The 17450-nt window shown below is 40.1% G+C and overlaps 1 protein-coding gene and 1 pseudogene across 1 annotated transcript in view; one reads left to right on the forward strand and one right to left on the reverse strand.

Moving 5' to 3' along the window:
- The window catches only part of TMC2 (transmembrane channel like 2), a 50678-nt gene that overhangs the window by 21880 nt on the left and 11348 nt on the right, over positions 1-17450 (forward strand). The window contains exons 8-15 of the mRNA XM_016154020.2: positions 1628-1726; positions 4068-4210; positions 5503-5650; positions 8230-8418; positions 10596-10775; positions 12220-12369; positions 14361-14489; positions 16823-16890. Of these exons, the coding sequence (XP_016009506.2) occupies positions 1628-1726; positions 4068-4210; positions 5503-5650; positions 8230-8418; positions 10596-10775; positions 12220-12369; positions 14361-14489; positions 16823-16890 (1106 nt within the window). The remainder of the gene's footprint in view (positions 1-1627; positions 1727-4067; positions 4211-5502; positions 5651-8229; positions 8419-10595; positions 10776-12219; positions 12370-14360; positions 14490-16822; positions 16891-17450) is intronic.
- Positions 7657-7775, reverse strand: LOC118610295 (annotated as a pseudogene).

A 17450-nucleotide genomic window follows, 5' to 3' on the forward strand; every position in this document is an offset into this window, starting at 1 on the left:
CCAGAATAGCATGTAAATAGAATCATGCAATATGTAGTTTTTTTGTGTCTGGTCTCTTTCACTTAGCACAATGTCTTTGAGATTCATCAATGTTGTTGCATGTATCAATATTCTGTTCCTTTATTGCTAAGTAATATCCCATTGTATGGATATACCATAATTTGCTGTCTGGTCAACAGTTCATGGACATTTAGGTTGTTCCCAGTTTGGGGCTATTATGAATAAAGTTACCGTAAATATTCACATTCAGGTCTTTATCTTATATATCTTCATTTTCAATAGCCTTGATTTTTACTATTATTATTTCTTTTCTGTCATTTGTGTTTGTATTAGTTATCTATTGCTGTGTAACAAAAATGTCCCCCCAAATTTTCTGCTGAAAACAACTATTTATTATCTCATAGTTTCTGTGGATCAGAAAGATCATACCCAAGGTGTTATAAAGGCCTGATGATATTCTCTTTCTTAAACTAGGTAGTGGGTACACCATAGTTAACTTTCTTTTCATTATGATCAATTATACACACACACACACACACACACAGGCAATTTTTTAAATGTATGTTTTTATATACAACATATTTTCTAATAAGAATATAAATTTAAAACCAACCAAAGGAAATATGGAATTGCCTAAATATGATGAAACTAATAAGAAACAAAAGCAATGTTACATTAAATGGTAAAATACTAAAGGCTTGAAATTTGTACCTAATGCAGTAAGTCAAGAAAATTAAACTTATACATTTTGTACAAAAAATACAAAATCACTTTAGTTTGCAGGTGATGTTGTATACCAAAAAAGTTACTTGAATTAATGAAAAGTATATTGAAACCACTGGAGTCTTTTTAAATAAACAAATATCAGCAACATTTTCTATACTCTCAAAATCCAGTTTGAAATAAAATTTAAAATTTTCACACAATATTAATAAATCTATGAAATAACTAGTAATAAATTTAACAAATTAGAAAATGTCTATGAGGATCATTATAAAGCATTTCAGGACAAAAATACAATTGAGTAAACGGGAGGACACATTCTTGGAAGGGAAAATTTAACATCATAAAAATGTCAATCCTTCCTAAATCGATATGTCAGTGTAATACAATTCTGATTTTTTTATATTTAAGGATGCAGATAAGGCACATATATGTAAGGGTTTTAATAACAGAATTATGTACATGTTAAGAACTAGAATTACTTTAATGTCCAACAATAGGGATTTATTAATAAGTTTATGTTACATACATGTTATTAGATATTCTGAAGTCATTTTATTTTGAGAAATACCATATGACATAGGGAACTGGTCATAAGCTAAATAACCATACTACAATATATATAAAACTTAGAAACAATTGAAAGGAATTATATGACTATCTAACAACCATTATCTTTGGGATGGGAAGGTGATAGGTAATTTTTTAAATGTTCTTCTGTACTTTTTCACATTTTCTACACAAAGTGTGTGTTACTTTTAAAATTAGGAATGTAATTAATGTCATTGAAAGAGGAAAATGGGTATGTCTTATTATGAGAAGGAAAATCTCTAGCCCAGTGTATGAATATCCATGCATTTGTATTTTTTCCACATAAAATTGTGTTATTCTGTCCCTACACAAGGTACTAATGGGCATGCCCTATGGAAGTATACCCAGAAAGACAGTGCCTCGGGCTGAGGAAGAAAAAGCCATGGATTTTTCCGTCCTTTGGGATTTTGAGGTACCATTGTTAACATGCCGATGCACTTCCGTTTTGTGATTATGAGCTCTAAAGTCTGCGTGGATACGTATGACGTGTTGCATTTGATTACTGAAAAAACAGTGTGTTAATCAAATAGAATCCTAGCACTATGCAAAATGAGCCAGCCAAGTATGTTACCTTTGGTCTCCTTTATAGGTGCCTCTCTCCATGCACACATTCTGATGTATATGAGTCCCTATGGGGACACTGCTCTCTTCATTATACAAGATCAATGTAAGCTGATCTTAAATATGATTTTCTCTCTTCATACCTACATTAAGCCCTCAAGCTATTGCTACTCCAGCCTTCCCCCAAGGTATCACATGGTACCTTCAAATACATGCCCTACTACTCCTCGAATTCCAACATCTATCCAACCAAACCCACATCTTTTCCCCATCTCCTGTATTGGAACCACCCTTCGTTCATTTATTCAAGTATGAAACCTAGAAGTCATCCTACACTGCCTCTTCCCCACCCTCTCACCACATCCAATCGATCACTAAGTCTGAGCCTGCCTACTAAATATTTCTTGAATTGGTTTCCCTTTCTGCATTTCACTTACCTCTCCGTTAAATGATATCCCCCACTATACCAGACCACTGTCAGAATCTTCTACCTCTGCTCCCTGCCTTGGCTTGACTCTTACAGCCTCCATTCCCTTTGCTGCTAGAGTGATCTTTCTAAAATGCAAACCTGACCTTGTCATACTTTACCTCTGACATTCACTTATTCCCATTCCTAAATGGAATAAAATCCAGTATTACAAACTGGGTTTACAAAAGAACTGTTCCTGGGAATGCCCTGGCTGCTCCCGACCTCTCCATTCCCTTTTCCGTCTAAGACTTCATGCTTTATGCCCCAATATTATCAAGTTTGGGGGAAAGTCCCTGAATACATCACACATTTTCAGTGTCTTCCTGCTTTCGCTCAGGGTCCTGTGCCTGGAATGCCCCTCCCTCCTTTTGGAATCCTCACACCCCCACGTCTCTGGGTGGCTTGGTCTGCAGGCTCTAAGGAGTCCTCGAGGCTGGGAGGCCTGATTGTGGCGGTTCAAACAACACGTCACTGCTGTTGCCATCCTTCACTGTCAGAGTCAGATTCAAGACCCCTTGGAAAAGTGGGCTGGAGTATTTTTCTAAATCCTTTGGAGCAGGGGTGTTCCAAATAATGACTATATACTAAGGACGAGATAATACTACTACAATATACTACTGCTAAAGATGATATACTACTGCTAAGAATTCCCTTTGTTCTTTATTTCACCCAAGGACCCCTGTTGAAACATTCTAGTTACCCAAAACAACCAGATTTATTCAACGACAATCCCATTTTATATTCAGCAAAGACGTTAAAGAAGTGCTAAAATTCTAAGTTAATATTATACCTAATTACACTTAAAAGTGTAAGTTCAGGTTAAACTGTAAGTCTTATCAGGTATAGTTTTCTTTAGAAGTTTTGAAATACTGAGAAAGTTCCCAGACTCCTATTTACTTCTCGAATGTTAAATTTAAGACCCTAGGGATAGGGATTGGGGGTGGAGTAAGAATTTAAAATCTTCTATGCAAAGGCCCTGAAGCAGTAAATATCCTAGTGAGTTCCAGAAACTGTCAAAAGGCCAGTGTGGCTTGAGAGGGAGCATGGTACCTGGTAAGGTAATGTTGTGGTTCGCTCAAATCTTAGACCCATGGAGCCAATTGAGATGAATTGTGAGCCTTTATTAGCCGGCCGGCGACTGACTCTCTACCACGCAGTGTCAGAGGAGATCAGCCCCAACTCCCAAAAGAGGCAGTTTATAAAGCCTAGAACCACACCCTAGTTAACAAGTAAACAGAGTACCACATCCTCATTAACATCAAAACAAGTAAGCAGATTACAGAATCAGAAGTTGGCCATTAGCATATCTTTGAGCGGATTACCACAACCTGGTTAACAGAATCAGAAGTAAATTCTTAAGGCTGGCTTACTGAAAAATTTTCCATCCTTAACAGTAAGGCTGGAGAAGTTTGCACCCACTCACCTCTTATCCCTAATTTTATCCCGAATGTTAACAACACTCTCCTCTCTGTCTTATATCTCTATGCACTCTGTAAAATGGAGGAAAAAAAGAGAAGAAAAGAAAGAGGGAAAGACATGGGACATGGATAGACTCGGGAGCAACTGCAGGGAGTGAAGGGAAGAACAAGAATGTCCAGAACTCTTCCTTCCTCCCCTCAGACTCCCGCTAAACCCATGAGACAGAAATGCCTGGTAGAATGGAAGTGTCTGATGACTGCGCTGAGCTCACAAACCCAGAGCATTTGGATTTGCTGTCCCACAGGGCTACATTAAATATTCTGCTCTCTTCTACGGCTACTACAATGACCAGAGGACCATCGGGTGGCTGAGGTACAGATTGCCCATGGCTTACTTTATGGTGGGGGTCAGCGTATTCGGCTATAGCCTGATGATTGTCATTAGATCGTAAGTATGACCATCTTATTTACAGGCTTTTAATTTTCTTCACACAAACAGCCCATTCTCACAGCCATCATGTGTCTACTTGAGGGGGATTTAGAGAGTAAAATAAAAGCAAATAAACAGAGCAAATGCAGACCGTCATATGTGGTATAAAAGACAAACAGGGTAATGTGGGAAATTCTGCAAAATGGGATGGAAATGCCTTCAGACCAGGCTGAGAACTGCCAGCCATGCTAAAATTCTGGAGCACAGCATTTTAGCCAAAAGAAAGACATGTGCAAAGGCCCTGAGGCAGCAAATATCCTCATGAGTTCCAGAAATTGTCAAAAGACCAGTTTGGCTTGAGGGGGAGCATGGTACTTGGTAAGGTAAGGCTGGAGAAGTTAGCAAGGTCTGTTTTTGCTTTCCCCAGAGCTCTGCTTTCTCAGAAAAACTCTTCTGTTGCTCTATAACTCTATCTCGCATGTGAGAAGCCAGCCCAGTACTTATAAAGATATAAACAAGAAGCCTAAACGAACATATGGTTTTATTCTTAGCCCTCATATTGTTATGTTTTTCTCTTACTATTATCCTAGGTAAGTATAGAGGTATGGAATGTTTCTCTGATGAACCAAAGAGCTAACTCAGCCAACCAAGTCCCTAGAACAGTAAATCCTAAAAGCCAATAGATAAGATATAGTTAGAGAGGAGGGTAACTCCTCTGGCCCTGCCATTGTATTTGATAAGAGCCTTTGCTTGTAATTCTGATTCTCACAGGGCTGAACTCCAGGGAGCACAAAGAGAGGATGAGATAGGTAGGATAAAAGGGGTGAATAACAAGGCAGTTCCACGGTACCTTCATCCAAGCTTGCTTAAGAAAAGGATATGTGTGTTACCTGGGTGCAGTAACAACTGCCTCGTGGCTTATTGGATTGTATATCAGAAAAAAATGCATTCTTCTCTTCAAAGAAATAAATACATTAGAAAGGGATGTTCCTCGGTGAGAGTAAAGAATTCTAAAATATTTATAGGCAAGTCAAGCCATAGGAAATCAGACTTCGGGGCAGAAAACATGATTAAATGTCCTGTGTCCCGCAGGCTTCTTACTACCCAGCTGACACTGTGTGCTCACAGGGGACTCTGATTTGGGGAGAAGGTTCCCTGAATCAAATCTGTCTTGCCCCATGTCCCTGCATGGTTCATTTCCCTCTCTGAATCCCTGCTACCTGTGCCCAAAATTGGCTCAGGCCAAGGTTCCTTTGGGCTGATGCAGCAGACACAGAGCAGACATAACAACAGTGCTGTGCACCCTGCAGGATGGCCAGCAACACCCAGGGCGGCACGAGTGAAGGGGAGAATGATAACTTCACATTCAGCTTCAAGATGTTCACCAGCTGGGACTACCTGATAGGGAATTCAGAGACAGCCGACAACAAATATGCCTCCATCACCACCAGCTTCAAGGTAGCCATTCAGGGAAGTTCCCACTTCCTGGGGAAATTTGGGTCCCTCTGATCATTGGGAAAATCTTGCAGCTGGCATACGGGAAATAAGATCGCTAAGTAATTTGTGGCAAGAGGTTTATCAGAAGCAAGAGCCCAGCTTTCAGTCCTTCAAGAAAAAATGCTCACAGCTGGTACCCACCATCTGTTTCTTAATATGGCAGAGAATCAATGATGCTGAGACATGAGTATTTCCTTGAGGAACCGTTTTCCACTGGAGGACATGAAAGGACCCATTTGGGGCAGCAGTTCTCAACCTTTTACACATGTTTGAATCACCCAAGGAGCTATAAAAATCTTCTTGGTCCCGCCCCCAGAGATCTCAGTGTAATTGCTGTTGGATGGGTCCTGGCATTGGATTTTTAAAAAAGTTTTTCTAGTAATTACAACACCCAGAAAGAGTTGAGAACCCTAGTTTGTAGGTGTGGGAATAAAGGAATTAATTGAATATGTAACTCCACACTTAATTATTTCATTAATTTGTTCAAAAAAGAGATGTGAGGTAATCCACACATCTCTATTGTATAATATTAAAACAAACCAGAGGGCAAGCAAATTAATAAAGGCAGAAGCTGTGACGCTTAAGCACTAAACATCCTATTTTTTTCCTCTGTTACTATAAACACCATTCAGAGTTCTTGATAGTTCAATATTCTCCTGTCTGATCAGTCACTTTCCAATAAGACTTGGCAGAGGAAAGATTTATAACACAACTATGCTTGGCTATGTCTCTTCCTTCTCCTCCCTCCTGGCCCTTCTTGGGAGAAGAAGTGAGCTGCCGCCCACTGACCAATGCCTATAGATGGCAGGTACATCCACCAGGGACAGAGTTTGGCTCAGCAACTCACACGGGTTTCGTGAGCCCCAGAATGTTGTCAGCTTGGCAGTGGGTGGAGCACGGAGCTGACTCCTTTCTTTCTCACAGCAATGGGGAGCCTCTGATGGAGCATTCGAGGGCAGGGTTGGGGTCAATGAGGACTTTGACTCTTCCTCCAAGCCTACCAGAGAAAGAGAAAGAAGGCCAATATCTGTGAAGCACTTCGAATATCTGGGAAGAAGAAGGATTTGCCTCTGAGTCTATAAAAATAATCAAGATAAAACACATACATTAAAGGGCACATGTTGTGTCCATTAATATATATTAACTGCTTAATGTGTTAGTTAAACCTGAACCTGAAAATAGTAACTGTTAATTGATTAGCAAAGTCTCCTTCCAAGTACTTTAGTTTCCAAGAGACCTCGCTTTCCATTCCCAGTCTGCCACACACTAGTTGTGTCTTCACAGAGTTACTGATGCAGGAGATATTAATAATAAGGAATCCATTGTATTTTTATACACTCACAGCAAACAATTGAAAAATAATTTTCAATTCCATTTACAATACAATTATATAAGTTACAAAAAAATTCCTAGGAATAGATTTAACCAAAGAAAAATGTGCAAGATTGCTACACTAAAAGTACAAAACATTGCTGAAGGAAGTCAAGAAACTCTAAAAAGATGGAGATATATACCATGCAAGTGGATTACAACATGAATCACCAACTATGGCTCAGGGTCCAAATCTAGTCTGCTGCCTCTTTTCTTAAATAAGTTTTATTGAAACAAAGCCATGTCTGTTTTTCATATATTCTCTATGGTTACTTTTATGCAACAGTGGCATAGTTGAGTAGTTATGAGAGAGACCACATGGCCTACAAACCACGAAAGATGTACTACTGGATTTTTATAGGAAGAGTTTGGCCAGAACTTTTTTATAGAAAAAGTCGGCCCTGAATTAATCTATTTGATCTATAGATTTATTTTTCTTTCTTTCTTTCTTTCTTTCTTTCTTTCTTTCTTTCTTTCTTTCTTTCTTTCTTTCTTTCTTTCTTTCTTTCTTTCTTTGATGAGGCAACCCTTGGTCGACCTCACAGATTGCAAGGATCTTATTAGCTTACAATCCTTTATTTTTTTTATTTTTTTATAAAAAACAGCACCTGGTCTTCCTAGGTAGTCTCCCATCCAAGTACTAACCAGGCCCAAGCCTGCTTAGCTTCTGAGATCAGATGGGATCAAGCTTGTTCAGGGTGGCATGACCATAGAGTTAATCTATGGACTTAAAACAATCCTAATCAATTACTGAAATTTCTCTGGTCTTTAGTATCTGCTAGATGGGTAATAATAATAACTCCTCTATTGATTTGTTATTGGGATTAAGAGGGATCCCATATGGGAAGTGTTTAGCACCACATCTGGCACATAGTAAGTTTTCGATAAATTTAAGCTTTTGTCATTACATGTGCCAAACAGTAACAGTAACAACAAAATATATTTTCTTAAAAGAAAGAACAAATTCTCCATAGGGTAACAGTGCTTTCCATCATTCCTCTGTATTATTTTATTTATGAAGTATATGCAAAGTAGTCATCTGAAGACCCAAACAACAATGGTTCCTGTTCGTTCCTGGCCTGACATTATTCACATCTCATTTTTTAAAATTTATTTGTTTGTTTGTTTGTTTTTATGGTGAAATTCACATCTCATTTTTATACACTAAGGAATCAATAGTAGATGAACAGGAGAGTAACAAAGAAGAAAATATCCACCTGACAAGATTTCTCCGTGTCCTGGCCAACTTTCTTATCATCTGTTGTTTGTGTGGAAGTGGATACCTCATTTACTTTGTAGTGAAGCGATCCCAGGAATTCTCCAAAATGCAGAACGTCAGCTGGTATGAAAGGAATGAGGTAAGAAGGTCATCTCTGTGGAAGTGAATATTGAAAGTGAAATTCAGTATAACTGAAATTATACTGGTTCCTATGCCGTTCATCTGAAATACTAAAAGTCTGGGTTATAGGACTTGTTTTAAAAAGTGAAATTCCATCCCTTTCAAGTCAAGTAGTTGAAAGAAGAGCTACCTATTATTAGTCCTTTGTGGCTAGATAAAAGTGGATTTAATTAGCATATCAGTCAACTGGATAGCCAATTGTCTTTAATCCCAGTTATTAACGAGGTATTCCTTTCTTCATAGTTCTCCAGTGCCATATATCGTAAATCAAGTTTCTATTTATGCATGGTTATGATTCTGGGCTCCCATTTCTATTCTTATGGTCTATTTGTCTATTCCTACATTAACAACACACTCACTAACTATGGCTTTATAGTATGTATTGATATCTGGTAGAATGAGTTTTTTTCATCAAGATCCACAATAAAACACATTAAGATTTTATTGAGATTATATTGATCCATAAATCTCTTGTGGGAATTTGGCATCTGTGGTAGTTGGCAAAAATGGCTACAAATTCTTCCTATCCTTGTATGCAAATTTCTTTGCAATGTGATATTTTAGCTGCTCCCATGAAGAGGTGGGATCTGTTTCCCCGTTCCTTGAATTTAGCTTGGCTTGGCCATCTGACTTGCTTTAAGCCAATAGGACAGTAGCAACCATGATGCAAGCAGACTTGAAAAGCGCTTATGTATTTCAATTTGCTCTTTTGGGAACCCTGAGACCTTCACCATGTGGCCAATTCCAGGATAGCCTGCTGAATGAGAGACATGGCCCACTTATCTCATCACCCCCAGGTGAAAGCCAGTCAACCACCAGAAATGTAAATGAAGCCATCAACCATCCAGGTGGGACCAGCAGATGAACCATCTAACTAAGCCCAGAAACAAACACTGATCCACAGAATCATAAGCTAAATAAATTAAATAAAACCAAGAAAGGATAGAAAAAGAAAATGGTAGGACAAATATGAACAGAAAATCAGATAATATTTAAATTTAAATGTATCAATGATTACAATAAATATAAATGGATTAAAGCTACAGTTTAAAGGTAATAATAGACTGCAGTTTCCTTAGGAAGCAAGCTTGACAAGAATAAACCAAAGCACAAATAGCAATAGGCAGAAATAACATGATCAAATAAGATGTTTTGGGTTACAGATGTGTTGCAGGGGAGATGTTCGTGTGAACTGGAAATTTGCAGCAAAGGCAGGAATTGGGCCGAGCATTATTAGACAAATATGTCAAGAAAGGCAGTGGTGCATGTGGTATAGGGAGGGTTCACCATATAGAAAGAACTGCATGAGCAGGTATGTAGGTATGAAGGTGATGAGAAGCCAAGCTAAGTCAGTGTGAGAGAAAGTAGGGGAGTCAGGATCAGCTCAGAAGTAATAACCAACCCGCAATTTGGTTAGCATCTCAAAGATTTACCCTCCACTGGATGAGCAGTTTTCGTTGCGAAGAGAATGTTCTATTATAGTCAGGTTCAATTATAGAGTCAGGATTTTCCCAAAATTGTATGTAAAATCGAGGGGTTACCATTTACCAAGCTCTAGACTAGTAGATGTGCATTCATTACCTCTTCTGACCCTCACAACGAGAACTGCCATCACCGTTCTACACATGAAGAAACAAGAAGTTAGGTAACTTTTCCTACATTTCAAAGCCAGCAAGTGACAGAGCCGAGACTCAAATCCAGAGCGCTGACTCCGAAAGCTGTTCTCAATCGCATCCCTCTATTGTTAGTTCTCTTCTGTGATCTGAGCTTCCTCTCTTCCGTTCTCCTGAGATACGGGCTGCCACAGTGACTCTAACCTAGCTCACAATTTTACGGAATACAAAGTATTGTCCCATAGGCTAACTCATTTACTTCTCAAAGAAAGCTTGCTAGTTTTACCCATACTAATAGCAACAATCGTGATAGCAACCAGTCGCAGAGTCATTATGGTGTATGGGACATATGCTGACTGCTCAGGTCATGTCGATGCTTTTCCCAGCGTCACACAGCAAGTTGTGGAGACACAGAGGAGGAGGCAAAAAGGAAATGGAGTTGTATGGCCCTGGGGGTTCAGAGATGATGACCAACCAAGTGATATTGCCGACACAAGTAACCCAGGCTTTCCTGATCTCTCAGGTAGAAATTGTGATGTCTCTACTTGGGATGTTTTGTCCCCCTCTGTTTGAAACCATCGCTGCCCTGGAGAATTACCACCCACGCATTGGACTGAAGTGGCAGCTGGGACGCATCTTTGCACTTTTTCTGGGGAACCTCTACACGTTTCTCTTGGCCCTGATGGATGACGTCCATCTCAAGGTAAAGACTGACCACAAACATCTGCCAGTCCCTGATGCCCATCATATTCTAAATATAAAAATCTCCTTATGCACAATTCATATTAATTAAATAGATTTTGGAAAGTTCAGAAAAGTAAAACGAAGAAAAATATCTCCAGGATATGATATAAAAACAGCCATTTTTAGCATTTTGCTGCTGTTCTTTGCTGTCTTTTTCTTAGGTTGTCTTTTTTCACATTATATGTATGTCACTTGATACCATTAATATTTTATTTACAGCCTTTTCCATATTGTTTCATAGTTGCCATAAGTGTTTATCAGCCGAGTAGCCAAGTAAGTGTTCATTGAGATGATATGTCATAAACTTTCATCACTTCTTACAAAACGGTTGTGGAGCGCCCACTAGGTCAGGCCCTGGGGGTACAGCAGCAAGTCAAACACAGTCCCGATCCAAGGGTGTTCGCACTCACCGGGAGACAGACTCATCTGTTACATCATGCCGCAGGATATGCTTCGTTGAGGGCAAATGCAGGCCAGCATGGCAGTGCACAGGAGGGACTCCAGAACCCCCGGAAGAGTCTTTGCAGAGATCAGAAAAAGCAGAGGGAACAGCTGGTGCAAACAGAGAACTGTACAACAGAGTAGAGGGAAAGGGTGGAAACTGAAGCTGAGGGAAGGTCCAGATGATAAGGCTCCTCTTCCTTGCCCTCCCTCCTCTGTATTGAGCTGCATGAACTTTTTCCTGAGGTTAACAGGAATGCTTGTAAAAGGTTCTAAGCGTGGAAGTGATTGGATCTGGCCCTTGCCCACCACTCCACCCTCATCTCTGGTTCCTTCCCTACCCCAGTAGACTATTCCCCAACTAAGCCTCGCATTCCTCCATGGGGCAAAATTCTCTCTTGCCTCTCTCTCCACCCTTCTTCCTGTTTGACTAGTTAATGGATTCTCCCTGGCGTGTGGGCTCAGATCTCTTTGCCTCCAGGAAGTCTTCTGTGGCCCCCACTGTCTGATGTGGATTTCCTCAATCCCCAGAGAAAATGTCCCGTAATTCTTATCACTCTGTTCTGTAATTGTCTGTCTGTTCATCTGTCAATTACTAGACTGTGAACTTTCTGAGGAACACTCCACCTCTCTTGTTCACTCCTGTGTCACCATTGCCTTGTATGTCCAGAATAGACCCTGAATAAATTATTCTCAAAAGAAGAATGAATGACTTGATGGATGGATAGACAAACAGACAGATGGGTAATAATTTAGAGAAGATAACTTCACGGAAAAGGCCCAAAGACTTCAGCCAATTGTCCCCCTCTTCTATTTAGATTTTTGGGGCGACTTTATTGAGGGGCAGGGCAGAGGTTAGGTGGTAAAGCTGTAGCATGTGCTGGCTTTAATTGTTGTTTCTGTAGAAGTGGTTGGACCGTCCCTGGCTCCTTCTGACCGCACGTCTCCGTCTTCCATTCCAGCTTTCTAATGAAGAGACAATAAAGAACATCACTCACTGGACTCTGTTTAACTATTACAATTCCTCGGGTTGGAATGAGAGTGTCCCCCGGCCACCCCTGCACCCTGCTGATGTGCCCCGTGGTTCTTGCTGGGAGACAGCTGTGGGCATTGTGAGTAACTGTGCTGTCCTGAAAAGACTACCCCTGTCCTCAGTTCTTGCTATTCTTTCCTTGATGTTTCCATTTTTAAGCCACTAAAATGCCCAGCCAATATTTCTTAGGAAAGTTCTACTTTTTCACTTTATCATTTTTTTCAATGTCCCACATATTTCTCTTACATGCTCCATTCATCAATCTAATACCACTTGGATTTATTAAGTTTTACTGCAGATTTTACTGAAAGCCTGAGGTTCTCCACCTAGAAATCATGAATACTCATAAAAATTAGATGCATGATTTTGTGTACATATGCATGTATGCATTTTTCTGCAAAGAAAATTAATGATTTTCATTAGAGTCTCAAAAATTAATAACCATTTCCCCATATCCACTTTCACTATTGTTCCTGTACTTTCCACAGTGTGGACTTCAAAGCCTAGTGTTCTTTGCCTTCAGAAGTAGAAACTTCAAGTACTCACGGATAACACAGGAATCAGCTGCCTTCTCTTCCTCAACTCCATCTCTTTGCATGGGATTTCTATTCATCAGTGACCCCAGTGAGATGCAGTGTTTATTACTTTTTCATGAGTCTCCTGAAGAATTTACTCACATACAGCATTAGACAACTGTTTTTAGCTGAGTATGTTGAAGGATAATGGAGGAGGGCATTACATTACATACTCCATTGAAAATGGCCGCCCATGGGGTCCTTCAGGCCTTTTCTCCCTAATTCCTTCATGGAGAACTCAGACTCACCATTTCTTGCCTCTTTCAGTTCAGAGTTCCCATTTTCTTCAACTCTTCCTCATCTTTAATGTACAGAGCCATTCAGCTTCCCCAGCTCCTGCATTTCTCAACTCATCGCAATGTGTAACAGAAAGAATCTTCAAGTCAATAAAACCCATCCTCTTTAAAAGGCAGAAGAGAGTTCATTACCAATGTGATTCTTTGGAAATATGTTGCTATAGAACTTCTCATTTCCTGCCACACATCCTTCCTTGGAAGACACCTCTCTTGCCCTCCTCTCTGAATACCCATCACTGTTCCCATTACTGATGAAAGCTTGTTTATTTCTGAGCTTGTTGTTACCAACAGGCTGATGGGTTTGATGTATTATGTCCTACTCACCTTGTCCTCCACTACCTCCACCCCAGGCCCCAGAGCATCATCTCACACAGAGTGGAGACCTAATACATGTTGGGTTGTCTATTACTTAGGAAGATTAACCCGAATTATTACAAAGGAACAACCCTGAAAGCTCATTAGCCTTTCATCCAGCCAATGTTTATGATTTATCTTGGAGAATACAAAAATAAATAAAGCAGACCCTGTGCCCCCTTGAAATTCTACATCCATTAGATGTCTCACAGGTTATAATGATGTCTGGTTGATCTTTTCAATTTTCAAAAGAAGTAATGTTGTGTATACTCTACAAAGCAGAGAAGGTTCTTTGTTCCTTTGATTTAGCATCTTCTGTTATGTGCCTCTGTGAATAACCTGAATTAATTTCTCTATATAACAAGAAAAAAATTCAATTAGCAGGTGGTAAAGAAAGCCAGGTGTTGTTCTCAGTGGCGATGGTCAGATTCAGTCTCAGCTGGGGCAGCTGGCATTTCAGAGCAGGTTGGAGAAGCAAAGGATGAGCTTTCAGATCCTATATCTGTGCGACAGCACTAATAACTACCAAGCACTGGGCATTGCCAGTGTGCCAGGCAATTTACATACATAATTGCTAAACTTCCCATTAACCCTGCAAGGTTAATATTATCAACTTCAAAAGGTTCAGAGCAATACAATTAGTAACTTGTAAAGCTGAGGCCTATTTTAAGCATATTCCAAAGCCTAGGGTTCTTGCTCTGCACCGCCACCACTCTGCCACCAAAAATCAGAGGGTCCCAGAGAAGAATTCGGGTGTGTGGGGAGATTTGGCATGGCTGCAGTCTGTTGGGAGAAGTGAACAAGGTCCAACCCTGACCACCCTGTCTCTGTGTTCCTCCTTTCAGGAATTCATGAGGCTGACGGTGTCCGACATGCTGGTAATGTACATCACCATCCTGCTGGGGGACTTCCTGCGGGCTTGTTTTGTCCGCTTCATGAACTACTGCTGGTGCTGGGACCTGGAAGCTGGATTTGTAGGTCACCGTCTCACAGACATTCTGCAGAAAGTTGTTTCAATCATTCTCCTTGATAGAGTTGGTTGCATTCTTGTGCATTTCTTTAGATGCTTCATGCCATCTCTGCTCTGTGAAATAGTGAAGTATTTAATTTTCTTTTCCTTTAAATGTCCTATCTGCCTTTTCCTAATGCAATAACTAAGGTGACCTTCGTATCTGGGAAATGGAGGTGTTTGGCCTTAGGAAAGGTGGACCACACATCTAAGACCTGAGCAGATGGCTGGTAGAGAAATACTAAAGCAGCATCAACTCTCATTAGGGGAAGGCAGAAAATGTTAGGCTTCAAAGTCTGCACTGTGCAAGCTACAGGAACAGACTCAAAGTGATAAGGGGAAATGAGCGTTCTTAATTTTTGATTATAATGAAATCTTGGAGTGGGGCAAGACAGATGTGGACATGAATGTTTCAGAAAGTCCTGGAACACACCAGGAGCACAATAACCATTGGTCCTGTCTTCCGGATTATTCTCTGAGAAATCTCTTTTGACTCACTCCCTCCACCTGTGAGGCTCCTCTTACCTACTCAAGAAACGTATTCTAAATGTGTGTCATTTCTCTCTCTAGTGGCCTTCTAGAGCTGGCAGAACCTCTGGCCTCATCTGTCCTAGGCATGTCTCTCCCACGACACCTCACTTGCCCACCCTGTAGTCACTGATATGGTGGGGGATGGGCCTCCCCCTTAACTCCGTATCTTGTTTACCTGTGTCGTGCTCATCTAGGGTAAAGGCCCCAGCACAGGTCTCTGTCATATTTTTTTCTTTTAGTCACCAGCCACAGCTTTACACAAGCCTACTCAACTCCTCAGCAGCCAGGATAACTTTATAATCTTATCCGAAAACAAGGATGTAAGAACCTTGTGCTTAAAGAAGATGGCATCTTTACATCATGACCTTGCTAAAATGTCATTGTCCTCAAATTATAAGCTTAACAAGATCCCAAAATCATACTAAAGTTCATTAAAAAAATAAGCATGTGGAAATAGTCAGGAAAAATTTTAGGACAGCAGAATGAAATGAACTAGATTTACTGTATGTTAAAACATACTAAAAGCTATAATAACTAAAACTAGTACTAGGGAATGGACAAATAGTGGAACAGATTAGAAGGTCCAGAAATAAGTATAGTCTGTGTGGAAATTTAGTTAATGAAAAAGAGAGGCTTTTAAACCAGTGGGAAAATAAAGGATTATATAACAAATGGGTCAAGATAACTGGTTAATCATTGGAAGGGGACTTATATCTCTCACTCATTTCACCTAAATAAATAAATTATAGGCGAATCAAAGTGTTAAACATCAAAAGATGAAATCACAAATTTCTAAAAGAAAGCATGTATAATATATAACATAATCTTGAGGTGAGGCAGATTTTTCTTAAGTAGGACATAAAACCCAGTAAGTAAAAAGTTTTTAAAAATATTTTTAAATGTTAAATTTTACATTTTCAAGACTTTACCTTCATGTGTTTAGATTACACATGCTTCCGCTTTTGATCTATGCTTGCCTGACCTTTTTTCTCTCCCCTAACTTTCCATTCCTCCTTCTCTCATTCCTGTAACCCTTTATCTCCATTTCTAGAAGACAGATTGGGAAGTAGGTTTAAGCATGCTTCTCCCCAGTGCTCACAAACCTCATATTCTTTCAAATACTGCACAAATCTCCCAAAGTCTGTAAATGAGAGTCAGGCCGAAAATGTGTATCTGGCTGAGCTCTTTCTTTTCTATGAATGCTCTTAGACTAGAAGATGAGAAAGAGAAAAGATAATTGGAGGAGTGATTTATTTTTATTTGTTTGTTTTTAAAATTTTCTTCTCATTTGACTTCTCAATTGTTTGATTTCATTATTTATTAGAGTTATACCTTAGATATAATTTCAAGGTATGTTTCCAGTTAGAGCATTGTTAAAATGTCCTCTTAGAGGCCAGGGTCCTCCCAAGAGCGCACTAGCAGCCTCCAGGCCCTAAAAGGTAAAAACGCTCAGTTTTTTTCTTGAAAAAGACATTGAAAAAAGTTTCATCTTTAAGAATGTCAAAATTTCTGCTTCTTTAAAAGTTGAAAACATGTTTTAAAAAGCAGAACCCTAAATCTAAGTTTCCTCTCTAGTCATTAGAGTTATCTCTTTGGGATGGAGTGGCCCTGGCTTGGCCACTTGGCTGGTTTGGGGTCTGGCTGACACGCCACCTAACATGTTTCTCTCTCTCTCTCTCTCTCTCTCCCTCCCTCCCTCCCTCCCTCCCACTCTCTCTCATTCTCCCCCCCGCCACACATACACACACACACACACACACACACAAGCCTTCATATGCGGAGTTTGATATTAGTGGAAATGTACTCAGTTTGATCTTCAACCAAGGAATGATCTGGTGAGTTATCCATTTCAGGGATCACCTCACCTAGGGAGTCAAAATACTAGAATCTCAGGCTTTGTCTCTATGGAGAGGCTGGCCTCTTTGAGCTCCCTTCTTTCACATGAAAAATTGAGGGCAGGACTAGATGAGAAGCAAGACAGTGTCTGGACCACCCCTGAGCTACGGTGGACATAGGGAGGGAAGGAGAGAAGAAAAGGGGAGAGAAGGAGAGAGAGAAGGAATACAGAAGAAAGAGGGCAGAAAGGAGGGAGGAGAAAAGGAAGAAGGAAGAAAGGAGAAAGTAGGGAGGGAAGGAAGGAGGAGAAAGGGAGAGAGGAGGGGAAAAGGAGGAAAGTAAAGGAAAGAAAGATGGAGGAAGAGGTGGGAGACAAACAAACTAAGAAATTTCCTCCTCTGAGAAGGGAGTTAGAGGAGGCTGCATAACTTCAGCCAAAGATTGTCAAGGTTCTGAGGGCTCATTGCAAGCCAATGTCAAATTCTCTTAATTTAAGGACTTTTCAAATGCTTTTCTGAGCAGCAATGTTCCTTTAGAGAGACCGTGGAGCACCAGAGAG

The sequence above is a fragment of the Rousettus aegyptiacus genome, unplaced genomic scaffold (assembly GCF_014176215.1).
Source record: "Rousettus aegyptiacus isolate mRouAeg1 unplaced genomic scaffold, mRouAeg1.p scaffold_m13_p_12, whole genome shotgun sequence".
NCBI lineage: Eukaryota > Metazoa > Chordata > Mammalia > Chiroptera > Pteropodidae > Rousettus > Rousettus aegyptiacus.